The following is a 19,238-nucleotide window of genomic DNA, read 5'->3' on the forward strand; positions in this document are numbered from 1 at the left end:
AAAACGGAGTCCTGCTTTGCTTGTCACAATAAGCAATAAAGGGCGCATGAGTTATGGCCTAGGAAACTAAGGAGCCGCCGCCGTATCGCCCCAGCAACCAACCACCAAGCACTCATGTCCCATTTCCCATCATAAAACGGGGCGCAAAAAAACACATAAATGGCAAAACTGCAATTTGTACAAATTCCGCTCCTCAGTTCTGCTGATCTATTTTGGCGACGGGTCCATAAACAGCAGGGTCCGTAAAAAAGGAGAAGAAATCATAAAGCGCGGTTTACAGCTCCCATGTGTGTAATCGGCGACGTTTAGCTCGAGGGTGGAACGATTGAGACACTGCGTGACCTCTCACCCCCGAGCTGTCCCGCCCCGAGGATGTCCTGGGAACTTGCGAAAAAGGAGTTCAGAGGGTGGGGGAAAATGTTAAACAATTTAAAATCGTATTTTGATTTTTGCCTCTATGGGGAAGTAATGAAGGCAGTGGGGAAAGGGAATTGCCAAAATATGGAAGGACCCGGAGTATTCAAAGGACTTAGGACTGTGTACATTCCTGTTGTTCATTCATTTCTATATTTTAATTAACAACGCCTCATCCTGCACCCAGCGAAATAAAATACCGTAGTGGTGCAGCAACAAGCCTGCAAACTAATTAGGCACAATTACACCCCTGAAAACATACGATATCAGTACCAAATACCTGTGTCGTGCTGCCCTGCGGCCTCCCAAGTGATGTGTATCAGCCATTTCCGCAGCCCCTCCGGAAATCCCAACTTTTGCACACTCCAAGCACTCCACTTCACGCTTTGCACCTGTCCGGTATTTATCTTTGTCTTCATGACGGCTCGCAGGGCTGGCGGCAGGCGGTGGGGGTGGTCCGGCCCCGTGAGGGATGTGTGTCTTGTTGGGGCAAAGTGTTATTGCACTTGAAACGCGCTGACAAGGGTTTGACACAAATTCGCGTAGTTTTTCAGTTTTGACACATGTCACTCAAAACACACGCGCACACAAGTGCACAGGTGTGCGTGTGTGCACAGGAAAAAACGAGTGTCGCCCACGGCTTTTTACTAGAAATGAAAATGTGTTTTAACAACCCATAGAAAGCCATAGCAAACAAGAAAGGAAGTTAACTTCGGCAAGTCGAAGTTCGTATACCCTTGCAGATACAAGATATAATCAACTTTAGTAACACCATGTGACATTTTTAAGGATTGTTACTGATTTCAGTGATATAAAAAATGAATTATTTCATTCCTTTCTTTAGAACATTTTCTTGACATCTATATGTTAGAGTAGTCTGATTTTTATTATTTATTTATCATTCGAAATTCTTAAAAAATTTTAAAATTTTATTTCCAAGCTTAGAAGGTTACAAGTAAAAAAACACCAAAGATATAATATCATATCATATTTTCCAACTTATTTTCCGATCGTTTCTATGGCAGCTTCATGATATAATCGTCCGATTTTGATACAATTTAATTCGAAATTCAGAACTAATTTAAAAATGTTCTTTCCAAGCTTTGAAGGTTATATGTTGAAAAACGCCGAAGATCATATTTTTTAAAAATTGTTTCCCCGATAGTTCCTACGGGAGCTATAAGATATAGTTGTCCGATCCGCCTGGTTCCGACTTATATACTACCTGCAATAGAAAGAAGACTTTTGGGAAAGTTTCAGCCCGATAGCTTTAAAACTGAGAGACTAGTTTGCGTAGAAACGGACGGACAGACGGACGGACAGACGGACGGACAGACAGACGGACAGACGGACATGGCTTGATCAACTCGTCTAGTTACGCTGATATATAATATATATACTTTATGGGATCGGAAACGTCTCCTCACTGCGTTGCAAACTTCGGAATGAAATCATTATACCCTCTGCAAGGGTATAAAAATGGATAGAAACTGGCAAATATTATTTACTACCTATATTTTTAAAAATATTTCTCATTTCTAGGTAACCTCCGAAACTCGGATGGATTTAAATGTGAAGTAAGAACAATCACTGTGAAGCAAAAGGTATATCCCTTGGAGTAAACTACGCTTTGGGCCTTTTCTCAAAGTGCACAACATTTGTTTCAGTGCAGCTATTGCCACAGTTGTTGTTGCTGGCTCGTTGACAAATTACTTGACTGGGGGCTCCCCTCGCCCGTCCACGACTCTGCCCCTGGTGTTTATCATTATCCCAGCGGATGTCCTCACATGTCCTCCGACCCCTCCAACCCCTTCCGGACTGAGGCTAATAAATAATAAACAAACCTTGTCCCACGCCAACACCCTTCTTAGCCCCTCCTTGCTTTTTCGTCCGTTGAGGTTGACAAATGTGTCAGAATGCGAATCCGCAACAATTAAAAGAAAAATCCACACAAAAGGCGGAGGGAAGGGGTTCTGTGCGGCTATAAGGGCTTATGAGTAGGGGCTAGAAAGTAGGGCTACAAGTTTACTTGCTTTTTTGTACTCTTTTTGGGGGGAATTTTTCGAAGAATTTTTGATTTATAAAATTGAATTATCTAAGAGGAAAATATTAGCTGAAGTTATTTTGAAGTTGTTTATGGTGCGGGAACCCTTTTACATATAAAATATATATAAAATAATTTCTATTGGGGCAAAAATATTTTAAGTTATAATATAACAACAAGGCCCTGAAATGTTACTTAATTTGTAGATATTATCTACTTATACTTTTACTAAAACTCCTCCGAAATTGTTGAAGCAGTTACAGATTATTTAATGAATTTAAATATTATTTTCAGTCAAACCCGTTGAAAAGAGTTGGAAACGTGCATTATTTCGGCGTAGATGTTCTGGCTAGATAAACAATACACTCTCCCCCGAGGCTAAATGAAAAGTGTCATGCTGCCGGTCACCTGCACCACCCACTCTCCCACCGCCCACCACCCACTCACCCACTTCAGTTGCACTGGCCGCCGCTTGGCAGCCATTGTCGTTCACTTTAGGATTATTTGCACAAAATCTTTCGGCGGCTGCAAGGATTTCTCGCTCCTGTGCTCCTTGAGCTTCCGCCGACCAACTCGCTTCATAATTGTCCTTCCCCGTTCGAGGGGGTGGTGGGTGGCTGAGTGGGTGGTGGGTGGGCGGTGGTGCCTGGTGTCGTTGCTTAGCGGTCTTGCAACGTGAACGCCTTTCGTTGCCTCCAACTACGGAGGAAAACAAAAAGTATTTCACACTGTAAAATTAAGATTTCCCTAACCATAAAAAATTTATTTTAAAAGTTTTCACACAACTTATAAAATGGGGTATATAAATGTAAAAGTATCTTAATGATAGATAATGATGTTCTAAATAAAACTTGAATATTATGTTTTGTAATATTTATTGTGAAATATTTATTTGTGGTCGTTTTAATTAATTATACTAACTTAATTTTGAATGCCAATGTTATTTATAATTAGTATTTATAATAATGCACACTTTCCCTCTGTGTAGCTCGCAAGACAGCCAAGGAAATGGAAGGGGAAAGTAAAAAATCGTTATTTTCCTGCACTTTTTCCTTTCTTTTTCCCTCTCAGTTCTCGTTATTATTTACCCTCTTTGGTGACGCCGCTGGGCATTTCGGTTTATCGTTTTAATTGCCTTGGTTTCTTTGGCAGGGGCGGCGGCTGGGGGGTGCGAGGGGCTCCGAGGGGGCGTTGGCAGGGCGAAAGGGTGTCATCGATGAGCCCCACGGGTGTGTCGGAGTGTTCGGCTAATGATAAGCACACAGAACTTATTCAAACTGGCGACAATGCCACACATGCGGAAATCTACTAATTGGGGCGAATTATTTGCGAAAAGAAATCAAAGGGCTGGGAGCTCTTTGGAAGTCCACAAGCGACAGTCTTTCGATAAAACATCATGCAGTATAAGCTAGGGGCTTATTGAAATTATTAGGAGAAGTTTAACTAAAGTCTTAGCTTTAAAGCGGTTCCTACTGAGAAGGTCGCATGACTCTGCTGTTAGGAATGCAGATCATTTCAGAGAAGGTTCTTCAAGAAAGCTTTTGCTAGATATATAGTGCTTGTAAGCCTAGGAATATTTTTAAGAGATTACAGAGTCCATATGTGGCAATGGAGCCTCGTAAAAACCTTTTTAAATATTTCGATTTTTGTAATCTTCTAAGCCCTAATATTTAGTTTTTTAATTTTTCTATATATTTTTCTATATATTTCTATTTTATTTTGACAGGGGTGAAATTGTTATAGATCTATGTCTAATTGGAAACTTTTGGTTCCAACTGCTTATAACTTATAGTTATTTTCTGAGGGACTCAAAATTATCATAATCTTTATCAAATAACTCGGAACAGCGTATAAAAACAACGAATTACGAGTTACTTTTGAGCTGTGCTTTATCAATCGAATAGAAATGGCTGCATGTCAAGTGACTCCAATTAGTAATGGCTTGCCCCTTCTAGGTTTTCCTATGTTTTCCCCCATTCTCCGGCTGGCCACCATTTTCCCGCGGCTCCAGCGGGATTTCCCGCCGAATCGAAGGGCCTCGAATCGAATCCGCTGGCTGGCGGCTTGGCGAACTGGCAATCCGGCGACCGAAATCCGCTCATTGGCTGCATCGACTCAAGCGGAACGCGTAGTTTTGGTTGGCTATCAAAGCATCTGTGTGTGCCTGCGCCTGTGTGTGTGTGTGTGTGTGTGCGTGGTTGCAGTAGTGGTTGTGGTTACGCCTCTGCGTGCGTGTGAGCCGCCCTGTCCAATACAGATGCCTGATTAGAGGAGTTTTGATATAGTAATCGACCGCAGCGTGTAATAATTCCTGCGGTTTCATAATGCCCAACCACACACACACACACACACACACACACACACACAGCACTGTTGGTGGTGCGCAACCGCTGACACCGACACACACACACCACACACGAGCACCACCCTTAACCCAAGAGCACCCCCTTTTTATTTTTGCGGCCCAAGAAACCGCAAGGCGAGGGAGGGTTGCCCAGCCCACGAGGTGATGTGAGAGCCCAAAACGGCTAGGAAATCCGAATAATGACCGAGGAACCCAGCAAGTATTTAGCACCGCCCTGTAGGGGATCTGCTTAGATTTACTTTTGCGCCTCGTTTCTTGGTTCGCTTTCCAAGGGGCGGGCGGTTGTGCCCTGTGGTTGCAATTTTTCCACTCGTTCTTCGGCTTTTCCTGGCCGCAAATGGCAGCCGCAAGTCGTAGGCCCTCTCTTTCCCGCACCCTGTAGCCGTCTCTTTCGCGCTGGCTTACCAATTCCTGGTTTGCCACAAAGCCGCGTCTCCAACGCTTTGCTTTTCTTTTCATTTTTTCCCGAAACGAGATGAGTTGAGAGACTTTTTCGAGTCCTTTCCAAGACGAAATTCTTTTGGGGGTTGAAGCAAAAAAAGAAGGGCACAGAAGTGCCAAGAAAAGCCTGGGAAAAACTCAAGAAGTTCGGCCGTCTCCCTCTGGCCCGCTGTTCGCCTCTCACTCTAGCCTCGGCGTCTTTTTTTCCAGAGTGCGCCAAAAAGTTGAGCGCATTTTTTCTAAGCTCCGTGGTGGGTTGCCCCTTCCTCGGGGCGCTGGGCGGTGGGCGGACGACGGCCTCTGGTGGGTGGCCTCTGCCCTACTCAGTCCAACTTGAAGACGTCGTTGCGGCCTTTCTGCTTGTGGTGTAGTTGACGTTTTCTGGTTTCGGTTTTCGGTTTTCGGTTTACTTTGCCCTTGCCCCTCCCTCTGCCGGCGTCGCTGCCCGCGTCGCCGTCGACGTCGACTGCGCTGCCGTGGGACAACCGCTGCTACTGGTTCTCGCGGTAAATGTTAAGCCAGAAGGAAGGAGAGGCGGCCTCCGAGCATCCACAGCGGCAACAACAGCGGGAGTGAGAAAAAATGCAAGGAGGCACTACAGTGCGACCCCGCAAGAGAGAACTTTGTTACAAAAAGAAAAGAAGATTCCTATTGGAGATGCCTACTGGCTAGCTACGGAATTCTAAGTATTCCAAGTATAACAGCCCGATTAAAAAATCCGTAGAACATTAGTAAAAAATTCTATTAATATCTATCGAAGCACCATGACCTTTTAGTGCAATAATACCCGACCAAACGATTGTTTTGAATGCATATACCACTTATTTCTCAGTTTTTAGTACCTTTCGCTTTAGAGTGAAGTTAATCCGGCTCGAGTGACCAAATGGGAGTGAAATCTCAAGTTATTGGTCATTCGGGCCGCAATTTCAAACTCGAAATCGAATGCATTGTAGATAACAAATTAATGGTAACTATAGGAGTAGTATGTATGTAAAGGTCTGGTGGTCCTTCGAGCCGGGTTCATACATGAGGGTTATGTATTTTTCCATCTTTCCGTAAGGTTCGCCCTGCGGAGGCCCGACTGTATATACCCCCATCGGTTGAGCAAGAAGTCGACATAGACGTTCCCCTGGGGGCGGGTGCGCCGAGATGTTGCAGTGTTCGATGGGGTGGTGGGCGCTTGGAGTGCCTGGTGGGTGGTGGGTGGGGTGGTGCCAGGTCCTGCTTCTTTTTCGCCTGTGATTATGACGAGGCGTCGCCTGCGCTCCTTCGTCCTCCGCGTCCTTCGCCTCCATCGTCCTTCGACAGCGACTTCGTGAGCGCGCTGCGTGAGACTTCGTTACAGTTGGATGCTGGATGCTGTACACTCGTTCTATTCCAAAATCGGGGCCTCGGCCGGCGACGCCGTCGCGGTCGCGGTCGACGTCGCTGCCGGCGTCGGTGGTCGGCGTTGCCAACCGCTCGTAGTGGTCGCGTTCATGGTTACCGCAAAAAAATAGTTTAATATCTCCGTGTCGTTTGATTCGATCGCCAGTCTCAGCCCCCGTCTATGTGTCTCTCTTTATGCGTCTGTGTCTGAGTTCCTGCCACTGTGTGGGTGTGTGTCGCTGTGTGTGTGCGTGTGTGTCGGTGGCTATTCAAAATTACCACAATTAGAAAGCCCGAAATCGAAAAATCTGCCAAAATTCAATCATTTTTTTGAAGTGCTTGTGGTGCAATAGTAACCAAACAAAAGTCCAGGAAAGTCTCTATAAAACAAAATTGTACTTGGTGCTGGCGAAAAATAAACACAATACTCCGAAAAAGAAGTAAGTTGAAGGTTAACGCGATCGTCCCTATAATGATATAAAAGTGATCAACTGATAAAGGAGCTAAAGGATATTGTTCCATGATCAGTGACCAAACCACAAAAATATGTTCTTGAATAAGAAAAAAAAACGCGAACTGATCTTTAGTGTATTCTTTAGTTCAAAGGGTTTACTTACTTAAGCCTTATTATTATTTATTTTTTAAAGAAACTATAACACCTGAAACGTTTCAATCTTGTGCCTTGTATTTAACCCATTGAAATATGATTTCAACAAAAACAATTTTTGATATGGTTTTTTGCAATATAATTTTTTCTTAAATATTTATTTTATTTTTATTTGCTATTATATTATTTATAAATTATATTTGCATATTTTTAAAAATAAATAAAGTTTTTCTTTAAATGTATAGACATACTTTGTGGTAAATAACCTTTTCAGAACGCAGTGCAGAGCATCTGTCACAATTTCGTAGTCAATTGATTTTGATTTTCTAAGCCGCACAATTCCGCATAAATCCATCTTTTTCCCACGGGTTCATTTACATTTGTTGGTCTAATTGTGTGGCTAGCCTCGCAACCGACTTGTTTGTTAACCGATTATATAGACCGACTTCGGCGACCCCTGCCCCTTCCCAAGCCCCTGCCCCCATCTGTGGCCACATGTGTCGCCACATAGTCGCCTGGCCAGCTCATTTGGCGGACATCTGCATTCGGCAGCGGCAAAAAATGCACATATGAATATACAAATAATATGTTTGTATGCATTTCAGCGCGGAAATTGTAAAAAACGCGTATACGAAGCGTATACACGTACGTGTGGATATATATCTTTAGGTCTGATTGTGTTTGTGCAACACTTGCTGCTACATTACAAAACAAGTAGCATATTTCTGGGCTTCTAATGGACCGAAGCCTTAAATACTCTGGGTTATTTTCTGCTATGTATTTATTTGAATTTTTATTTACAAAAGATTAAAAGTTTTAAAAAATTCTAAAGGGTGTTTTCTTTTTATGTTTGGTAAAATGTTTCGTAAATGCATATTATAATATCCTAAAGATGATATTTTAATACCTTTTTTTGATGATCCCTGCGAGGCAGTGAAAGTTTGTTTTATTTTTGCTTATAAATTATAAGCATAATTTTTATTTTATACAATTTTTGAATGATATGAAAGGCGCAAGCTTTTTTCTAGGGGTCCTGGAAAACGGGCAGCTGAAAGCATCCCGAAAATAGTTAATGAAAACAAAACGCGCTGTGTCCGGCAACTGGTTTTTATTTAAACAAAAGCGACTGGCTGGGCATTGTTGATTTTTTGGTGGCCAAACACAAGCCGGCAACATCTGGCGCTTTCGATAATTTTTTTCCCGTTTCCCCCGCTTTATTCCGCACTTTATTTGACGGACATGAAATGCATTTTTTGCTTCTGCCGCCCGTTCACGAACACATACGCAGTCGTACATCTTAGTTTGGATCCTGCCCATACGGCTCGAAATTCCTCATTATTGGTTATGATTTTTTAATATTTAATTGAGCTGCAATCGCCGACGTCGGCTTAAATGCAAATTGTGCGCAAAGGTGTGCGGTTCGCAGCGATTCCATTCGCTTCGATACGATTCTGTTTGGCTTCCACACAGCGATACTATAGCGCAACAGTTTCTGTTTCTGATTCCGAATTCGAATCGGGATCTGCCTTTGTGTCCCCGACCCGGACCCCGACCCGGACCCCCCGAGGTCAAAGTGCAATAATAATTGAGCTGTTGTCGCTCGCGGCAATAAACAAAAAGTGCAGCATACTTATGCGGGCTGCAAGCGGAAAAACAAAGGAGAACTACAACAAAAGCGTGGAAATCCGTACAAAAAATCGCCAGTGCCTGTGTTCCAAAAAACACTTTCCAAACAATTTAAAAGAACATGCCACAAAAATACAAAAACATATACAATTTATTAAAAATATTTTGAGTTTTGGAATTGCGAAATTTTTAATAAATGAGCTAATTTTAATTTAATGTGCCTTAAAAACTATGGTTGTTTTTCCTATTTTTAAATGTAAAGTTGAAGTCTAAGAAGAAAATGTAATTTATGGTCTTGTTTTTTTACAGATGAAATAATTTTTATGACTTTTTTTAAAAATCCCTTAAAATTGTTAAAGAGTTTATTTCGAGGAACAGCATATTTTCGCAAAAAACACCCTTGGCAATCCGAATTTCACTCGCAGTCCACATTAATTTTCCAGATTGACCAAATGAGCTGACAATGATCGGATTGAAAGCGTCGACTCTTTGAGGCAGCCATTGAAATCAAACCGAAAACCCACGAAACCCGCCGGCAACTGAATCCACTGAATACTGGCAGCCAAAGAGAGGCCCTGAAATACCTTGTGCCCAGCCTAGCAGCTGCAATAATGCACATTTCTGCTGAGGTCAGTTCGACCACCTCAAATCAAATACAGCAGCAGCAGCAACACCAGCTGCAGCAGCAGCAACAGCAGACTGCAACAACGACCACAACGAAGCGGCGAAATGCAGAGTCCTCCTCCGCCAGCAACAACAACAACAACACCAGCACCACCAACAACAACAGCAGCGGCGCTAACAACAACAACAGCACCACCACGAACAACAACAACAATAATAATAATGTTAAAACAAAGCCCGTGGACACGAGTCCCTACCTGACCCCCGAGAACCTCATCGAGCGCACCGTCGACGTCCTGCTCGCCGAGCATCCTGGAGAACTGGTCAAGACGGGGTCACCACACGTGGTGGGTACAGCGACACTATATAGGGGGTGTTTCTTTCAAAGCTCGAGATCGTCGCTTAAAATATTTAATATTTACAACATTTTAATCAGGAAACAAGACTTTTTACGCAAGAAAGTGTGCCATTAGATGTACAAAAACGGGGACAGTCCATAACCTAAAACAGCATTTGGTAAAGAATTAAATATTATTTATTACCATGTTGTGCCTGCTTTGGAATTGTGAAATGAGCTTGCATTTGATTAGCTTAATTTATACTCTTTATTAATAAATATATGAACTCCAACAGGTCTGCACCACTTTGCCCACGCACTGGCGCTCGAATAAGACGCTGCCGATCGCCTTCAAGGTTCTGGCCTTGGGCGAGGTCATGGATGGCACCATAGTGACCATCAGGGCCGGAAACGATGAGAACTTCTGCGGCGAACTGAGAAACTGCACGGCCGTGATGAAGAACCAGGTGGCCAAGTTCAACGATCTGCGGTTCGTGGGCAGGAGCGGAAGAGGTGAGTCCAGGACTCTGAACTTCGCAGTTCAAATAGTTTTAAGATATAGCTACTGCAGACCCAAAAAAGTATAGGTCTGAGTTCTAGTTCATTTTAAGGCTATTCCCCTTTCCACATTTTATTCCCAGCTATGCCCTATGACACTAAGAAACTGATTATAAAAGCCTTGTTGGATCATTTATCTTCTTTCTCATACCTTTCACTTTTGGTCATTACCATTTGGCATATCATTCGAGCTGATTGCTGGCTTCCTGTGCCATATTGTCACACCCGAAAGTTCGCCCCATGTAGCCAGGAATCCACCCGAAAATACTCCCAAAGATAGCCCCACAGTACTCACACTCGTGCAAAGAACACATCAAAAGCCGCTGACAAACTTTTGCAGCCTGCTTCCGGGCGCTGGATCCTTGGTCCTTTCGGCCTGGCATCAACAAATAAGATAAGTAGTCTGTAGTTAATTTTTATATGTCTATTGGGGACGTCCAGGGGCGCCGAACCAAGGGGATGGGGCGGGGGCTGGGACCCAGACGGCAGACAGTCTTGACAGTTGTCAATTTTGCTTGAGATTTTTTCTCGCCGCCGTTATTGCTGTTCATTTCGTCAATTTATCACGAACGCAATTTAAAAATCAAATCGAGGGTGACAGACAACATACTGTGATAGAATTTTCCCCCGCCGTCGTTTCTCCTATTTTCGTTTTCCGGTTTTTTGTTGGCAAATTAAATCAGCGTAACTGTTTATTCAAAGCCCCGGCAACTTTTACTTTTGCCCGAGCTATTTTTCTTGGGAATTTTTCAGGGCATGTCTAAGTGCGCGCTTTGCCGCGGCATTTGACAATTTGCTCATTAAGTTTGTCTGACCCCTCGACGAAAAAAGCGGCGCGGCGCGGTGCGGGGCGGGGCTGGGTTAAGGTCCTTTGGCACCCTCATCAGCAGCGTCTTGCAGCCATCTATCCATCCACCCAGCCGTCCGTCGCGGCCATCCTCTTGTTTGACATTTTTAAACGTTTCAAGTGGCAAATAATTCCTTGGGATTTACTTTGGCAAATCTTTTTTAAACATTTGATTATAGCCAGAGAGAGGACCTTTTCACTACTAATTATCGGCAGGAAAAAGTGGGAAAAGCCGATGGAAAAAATGGACGAAGAAGGCGAAGGGACGCGTGACAATTGCCACAGGGCAGCATCAAATGTTTTACAAATGGATTTAAATTATTTAACCCGAAACGGGAACCCTTTTTTCAGCTTTTTCTCCCGGGGTTTTTTCTGCAAACCCTTCTCGTTTTAATGCGCTACAAAGGGATTACGTGGGTGGAAGTCTCGCTTCGTATTATTTGCTTAATTTCAATTAGCAAACAAATGCAAATCCCTTGTACTAGGGAAAAGTAATGCAGGGCCTGCAATTGTAATTGTTGTCCGTTGTATTTGCTACAACTAATGCCACTTGCAGTTGTCAAGGCTGCAGACGCCCCAGCGCCCTTCGGTATGCAGCGAATTTATGAGGGCCAGCATGGGTTAGGGGTGGCTGCCACTGCCACTGCCACTGCCACTGCCACTGCCCCCGTCAGCCGGGAGCGGGGGGCTAAGCGGGTGGGGACAGCTCTATTGATAGTCCTGTAAAAGAGCCTTTCATTATCGCAATTGCAGGGGATACGCTCGCAATTGGGGATGTTGCGGCACTCTGAGGGGCCTTAACACGCAGAACCGGATGAAAGTTGGCAGTTTAACAGGGAATCAAATCCTTGATAAGAAGGTATTCGTGATATTTTTCTTTCCTTTGCAAAGGCTTAGTAACGCAATTAAACCAATAAAGGTAGCGTTAATAGAATTGTATGGTATTGGTTACCATAATACTAATATTTTTTGTCTAAAATAGAGAGTAGCATTTTTTGACGAAAAATACTTATTTTTCACTCGTTTTTCAGTAGTAATTTAGTAAAACCAAAACGCACATCAAAAAGACCGGCTGTTAAAAGCAGCTATTAACCAGGGCTATCGATTCCCATCACTTTTAGGGAAATTCATTTTTTGAACAAATTTGCCATTTTTTGCCAGGGGTTGTATCATCATTTTTTTCGAAAAAATTTTTAAAAATTTTGGTTTTTAAATTTAAATGACAATCGATTTGGAATTTAATTGCGAGCTCGACGAGGTATTACATTTCATATTTGGACATCTGTTCGCAATTTGTTGACCAAAATACTGATATTTTTTGTCTAAAAAGAGGGCGTATCATTTTTGGACAAAAAATACGTCTTTTTCACTCGTTTTTTAGTCGTAATTTAGTCAAATCAAAACGCACATCAAAAAGACCTACTGTTATAAGGAGCTATCCACCAGGGCTACCGATCCCCATCACTTTTTGGGAAATTTATTTTTGACCAAATTTTGCATTTTTTGCCAGGGGTTGTATCATCATTTTTTTTCGGTAAAATGTTTAAAAATTTTAGTTTTCAAATTTAAACGCCAATCGATTCGGAATTTAATTGCGAGCTCAACGAGGTATCACATTTTTTATTTGGACATCATTTCGCAATTTGTCGACCAAAATACTTATATTTTTTGTCTAAAAAGAGGGAGTATCATTTTTGGACAAAAAATACGTATTTTTCACTCGTTTTTTAGTCGTAATTAAGTCAAATAAAAACGCACATCAAAAAGACCGACTGTTATATGGAGCTATCCACCAGGGCTACCGATCCCCATCACTTTTTGGGAAATTTATTTTTTGACCGAATTTTGCATTTTTTGCCAGGGGTTGTATCATCATTTTTTTTCGGTAAAATGTTTAAAAATTTTAGTTTTCAAATTTAAACGCCAATCGATTCGGAATTTAATTGCGAGCTCAACGAGGTATCACATTTCTTATTTGGACATCATTTCGCAATTTGTCGACCAAAATACTTATATTTTTTGTCTAAAAAGAGGGAGTATCATTTTTGGACAAAAAATACGTATTTTTCACTCGTTTTTTAGTCGTAATTAAGTCAAATAAAAACGCACATCAAAAAGACCTACTGTTATAAGGAGCTATCCACCAGGGCTACCGATCCCCATCACTTTTTGGGAAATTTATTTTTTGACCGAATTTTGCATTTTTTGCCAGGGGTTGTATCATCATTTTTTTTCGGTAAAATGTTTAAAAATTTAGTTTTCAAATTTAAACGCCAATCGATTCGGAATTTAATTGCGAGCTCAACGAGGTATCACATTTCTTATTTGGACATCATTTCGCAATTTGTCGACCAAAATACTTATATTTTTTGTCTAAAAAGAGGGAGTATCATTTTTGGACAAAAAATACGTATTTTTCACTCGTTTTTTAGTCGTAATTAAGTCAAATAAAAACGCACATCAAAAAGACCGACTGTTATAAGGAGCTATCCACCAGGGCTATCAATCCCCATCAATTTTTGGTAGATTTATTTCTTGACCGAATTTGGCATTTTTTGTCAGGGGTTTTATCATTATCATTTTTTTCGATAAAATGTTTAAAAATTTTGGTTTTCAAATTTAAACGCCAATCGATTCGGAATTCAATTGCGAGCTCAACGAGGTATTACATTTCATATTTGGACATCATTTCGCAATTTGTCGACCAAAATACTTATATTTTTTGTCTAAAAAGAGGGAGTATCATTTTTGGACAAAAAATACGTATTTTTCACTCGTTTTTTAGTCGTAACCGACTGTTATAAGGAGCTATCCACCAGGGCTATAAATCCCCATCAATTTTTGGTAGATTTATTTCTTGACCGAATTTGGCATTTTTTGTCAGGGGTTTAATCATTATCATTTTTTTCGATAAAATGTTTAAAAATTTTGGTTTTCAAATTTAAACGCCAATCGATTCGGAATTCAATTGCGAGCTCAACGAGGTATTACATTTCATATTTGGACATCATTTCGCAATTTGTCGACCAAAATACTTATATTTTTTGTCTAAAAAGAGGGAGTATCATTTTTGGACAAAAAATACGTATTTTTCACTCGTTTTTTAGTCGTAATTAAGTCAAATAAAAACGCACATCAAAAAGACCGACTGTTATAAGGAGCTATCCACCAGGGCTATCAATCCCCATCAATTTTTGGTAGATTTATTTCTTGACCGAATTTGGCATTTTTTGTCAGGGGTTTTATCATTATCATTTTTTTCGATAAAATGTTTAAAAATTTTGGTTTTCAAATTTAAACGCCAATCGATTCGGAATTCAATTGCGAGCTCAACGAGGTATTACATTTCATATTTGGACATCATTTCGCAATTTGTCGACCAAAATACTTATATTTTTTGTCTAAAAAGAGGGAGTATCATTTTTGGACAAAAAATACGTATTTTTCACTCGTTTTTTAGTCGTAACCGACTGTTATAAGGAGCTATCCACCAGGGCTATCAATCCCCATCAATTTTTGGTAGATTTATTTCTTGACCGAATTTGGCATTTTTTGTCAGGGGTTTAATCATTATCATTTTTTTCGATAAAATGTTTAAAAATTTTGGTTTTCAAATTTAAACGCCAATCGATTCGGAATTTAATTGCGAGCTCAACGAGGTATCAAACTTCTTATTTGGACATCATTCCAATTTCCAATTTGGTGACCAAAATACTGATATTTTTTGCATAAAAATAGAGAGTATCATTTTTTTTGACGAAAAATACGTCTCTTCAACTCGTTTTTGAGTGGTAATTTAGTCAAATCGATAAGCACAACAATACAGTATTTTTTAAACTCAAAATAAGGCACTCTACGCCATTCTATATTTTATAAAATTACTCTTAACAAGAAATTGGTAAGTGATTCTCCCCCTCCCTCATTACAATTTCCAATTTAATTACCTCGTTCCGTGTTTGTGTACCACTGTGATGGCCCACCCCGTCCAGTTCTCGGCTAAATCGAATTCTTTTTCGCGTGCGTGAGGTACTCGCAGTTTTAATGATATGGACCACGTGGCGTATGCGTAGTGCCGCTGGTCGGGGGCAACGCAATTAGATAAAATGGCGGCATCAGCAGCTGCCTCGCAGTTGCAGCCGTGGAGGCGGGAAATGGGAAATGGTGGAAGTGGAACTGCAGTTGCAGCCAGGCGGAAACTGCATAATCCACACACCCACACAGATACTCACGTGCAAATGCACAAATGCATCGGGCTTGTTGTTGTCGACTAATGAATTACAATCACTTGGATGCCGTTTCGTCGAAAGAGATTTCTCTGCCGGCCGGGCGGCGGGGGGTTGAGAGCCGACCCCTTGGCTCCGAGGGTCAAGGGGCCCAGGGTTAGGGGGTTAGGGGGTTGGGGGTTGGGGGTTGGGGGTTGGGGGTTGGGGGTTCCGGGGGTCCGGCACATGTAATTATTGTTGCCATATGCATGTAAATGAGAGCTGCACACTGATGTGCCAGCACTTTGAAGTGCATTACCAGAGTGCAGCGCAACATCTAAGCTGCAGATAATATGTTAATTAACTGCAAGTGATTATGGCCTGCTTACTGCTCAGCTCAGAGCCCTGGAGAGGGCCCTCCACACTCGTAGCCCCGGAATTTTCGGGAGAGCTGTTAGCTGATTGTCAGCCAGAGGAGTCGAGTGCATTAGCTGATTGCTGCCATTATCTTAAAAAAGAGGCCAGATATAAAACATCTTACAAATTTCTAGAGCTCTATAAACCCAAAACCGACTTAAAGGTATCTTCCAGCCAATCCTAAAAAAATATACCAGCTACAAACATCCGAGCTGCGAGAATATCAAAAGAATTAAGGGAGATATGTGCAACCTGCTCCGGTTGAAGTGAATATTCCGGTGGTCCGTGATGCTCCTCGGTGCCCCCTTTGGGTTCCTCAGTTCCCGAGTTCCGCTGCTCAGTTTCTTTAAAGCTTCCGGCATCCATTAAACTTCATTAAAAATTAAATACGCGCCCCGGCGCTGTCAGTCAGCAGCTGGGAAACTCAGAAAACTCAGAAAACTCGGAAAACTCGAGAGCAGGCAAACTGCCAAGCAGACTGGGAGTTTTGCGGGATTAGGGGCGTGGCACCGCCTTCTCGGCGCAGGACTCAAAAACCCTTTTCCAACTGACACGCATCAATTTACAGCTCTGCGCTCGGAAAATACTCAAGACTTTTAATGAGATGAAGGTGAAATTTCATTATGAAGTTTGCCGCACTAAGATGAAGACCACCCCACGCCGCCCCCTTTTTAGCGAGGGGTGTGGTTGCGAACGGTAACCTCGTTAAGCTTAATTAATAGCAGCAATGTGATAAACACCCAGGCCAACAGCCAAAATGGTCGCACTAAGGCGCCATTTTGAAGCAGGCCTTCTTCCTTCTTCACAAGAAACACTCGCGAAAAAATACTTGCTTTAGAAAATAACACAAAATAAGGTTTGTAAACGGCTGGGTTAAAGAGGAGAAACAAAATGAAATGGTTTTTAAAGAGTTCAAAAAAAGGGTTACAAACTATATGAATGAAAAACGAAAACAAAATATTCCATAACAGCCGTGTTACATTTCATTAATATTTTTTAAATATTGAAGGCAATGATGAGAGTACTATTTTATTATTATTAAGCTTAATTTTATTTGAAATAAAATAGGCTCAAACTAAAATCAAAATTTAAAATTCCCTAATAAGTAGACTATGAGAAAATCAATGACTGAATAGGGAAATTCAATTAAAATCAGTATACGTTTTAGTTCACAATATTTTAATGTGTAGGAATCCTAATTAATATATAGGGCGGTTGTTCCGCAAAACTGATATTTGCTGAACCTCGCCCCGTTTCTCTCCGTGCAGAAGCCAACACACAGAAAACTTTCGCCCAGGTGTCAGCAACAGTCCCAAAAGGCAACAGCACAAACAACGGCGACCGGGACAAGTTCGTTTTTTAATGAGCCAACGTCAACGTTGCCAACTCGCTGCTGCCGTTGACATTTGACAGATTTCCTAGGAGCTGCCGCTCAGATACTTTCGGGGGGTGCTTTTGGGGCGGGCAGTGGCAGTTCCTACTTATTTGGGCATTAGTCGGTAGGCAGACTCCACCCCGCCCCAAAACCACCCACAAAGCCGCCGGAGAAGTCCCAAGCACACCGCCCAGCGCCCACCGCCACCCCTCCAATGACCTCGCCAGCTGGGTGTTTGTATACCCCGGCCCCTGGCCAAAGATTCTTTCCGGCGACGGGCGGCGTCGTTAGTGGAATTATAGTCGAATGAATTTCAACCTTGGCTACCCCTATTAACCTGGCATCTTGGACTCCAGTTAGCGCCTTTTGGGCGAGTCGCAAGAATTCGTCGGCCCATTTGTTTGCAGCTCTTTAAAATTGCCAAATAAAGAATTTGTAACAGATATTGAACCTCTAAGGCATTGCTTACTCTTTTTTAACACCAAGAATCATATTTCCAAAATGGCGAGAAAACCCAAAATGGTTTGTAACTCCTATAATGATTGAGGGTATTTTAATTGAAGTTAAAGTATTGAGAACTCAAACATTTTGGAGGAATACATGGTAATATACCTTGGATTCAAGACTGCTTTAAATACCTTCTTATATTGTTTGAAATTATTCTATATACTGAAAACTCTTGTTCAAGAAGTTTTAATATTTATTTTAAGTGCAGTTCAGGATACCTTAAGTAAAAGAAATCGTTGCTCCTTAGAAAGGCTTTCTTCTAGAACAATCCAACTGACTTTCTCTTTTTAAAGCCCAACCTAATGCTCCTCCTCCAAACGTGCCTTTTTTGGTGGGCGAATAAACATGTTGAGTTTTCTTTGCCGCTTGTTTGTTTGATTGTTTGTTTGCCTGTTGGCTCATAATGTTTGTTTGCACAGTGCGGGTGTGTGTGTTGGCCTTAAATTCCTTGTCGCTAAAGCATTTTGGCCAGTTTCGCTGGCGGGTGAGACTCCGAGTCAAAGGCGGTGGCGAGCGAGCGTTGCAAATATTTGCCGAGGGACAAGTATGCGCAATTAAAATTTGATTTAATACAAATGCACACACACACACACACGCACACGCACACCCGGCCAGTCCCGCACAGATACTCACACACACAGGGACAGCGAGAGGGCAGACTTGTGTTTGTTTGCACTCGTATTTGCCTGTTTGCTGGTGGCACACAGTATCCAATTTCGGAAATTACTTGCGCATCATCGGTCGGAAATTCCTTGAGTATCGAATGGAATTTAATTGAAGTCACGAATTCTCACAAATTCAAGCATCCACAAACACACACTCAGTCGCACTCTCGCATACACCGAACACACATTCTGCGTAAATAAATCAGATGGCACATTAACACTTCTTCGGCCGAGGGGTTGTTGTTGCCTTACATTTCCTTGCGTTTGATGTTGAATTTTTAATTTTCATTAAGCAGCCGCCAGCCCTTATGACAGGTTTTTTCCGGACCCCCTTTTCCCCGGCTTTTCCTTGGGGTTGCTAACTTCCGGTTGGCGTTCCCACACACACACGCTCACGCACACGCACACGCACACACTCGCACTTCTGTGGGCTTGCCGTGTGCTTAATTGATATTTGTATAATGAAATGTGTCACAGGATTTTCCTGCCCGCATCACCATGTCCTGAGAAGCGGCAGAAGGAGCTGCCGAAAGCCCGGACTGGCCCTCAAGATTTGTTGACACTTTCCCGGGCTCTTAATTGTGAAATTCGGCTTAGCCCAAGGGAGCCGAAAAACATTTCGATTTCCCCGTAATGAGCAGAAGTAGTCTGTATGTAGTATATTGTAGTATAAATAAATATAGTATTATTTAAATCAATTAATACACGCAGTTCCAGCTGTATTTGTAAATGTTGTAAAAGTGTGTCCCCAAACCTCTTTACAAACCGAAATGTCAGTTCCCCAGACAACTTCCCCTATCTTAACCCAAGTTATACGGCTTTAAATGTATTTTTTGTCAGT

General features: G+C 42.1%; 1 protein-coding gene and 1 long non-coding RNA gene across 2 annotated transcripts in view; one reads left to right on the forward strand and one right to left on the reverse strand.

The window, feature by feature from the left end:
- Positions 1-544: 544 nt before the first annotated feature.
- Positions 545-1,150, reverse strand: LOC127010608 (uncharacterized). Its single transcript, XR_007763345.1, has 2 exons — positions 695-1,150; positions 545-642 (listed from the first exon to the last, which is right to left on the reverse strand). It is a non-coding gene; the product is annotated as an uncharacterized LOC127010608 (long non-coding RNA).
- Positions 1,151-6,812: 5,662 nt separating this feature from the next.
- Positions 6,813-19,238, forward strand: part of LOC108027488 (uncharacterized) — a 30,392-nt gene continuing 17,966 nt past the window's right edge. The window contains exons 1-3 of the mRNA XM_044093241.2: positions 6,813-7,072; positions 9,309-9,836; positions 10,123-10,339. Of these exons, the coding sequence (XP_043949176.1) occupies positions 9,477-9,836; positions 10,123-10,339 (577 nt within the window). The 5' untranslated portion in view covers positions 6,813-7,072; positions 9,309-9,476. The remainder of the gene's footprint in view (positions 7,073-9,308; positions 9,837-10,122; positions 10,340-19,238) is intronic.

This window comes from Drosophila biarmipes, chromosome X, assembly GCF_025231255.1.
Source record: "Drosophila biarmipes strain raj3 chromosome X, RU_DBia_V1.1, whole genome shotgun sequence".
In the NCBI taxonomy this organism is placed as follows: Eukaryota; Metazoa; Arthropoda; class Insecta; order Diptera; family Drosophilidae; genus Drosophila; species Drosophila biarmipes.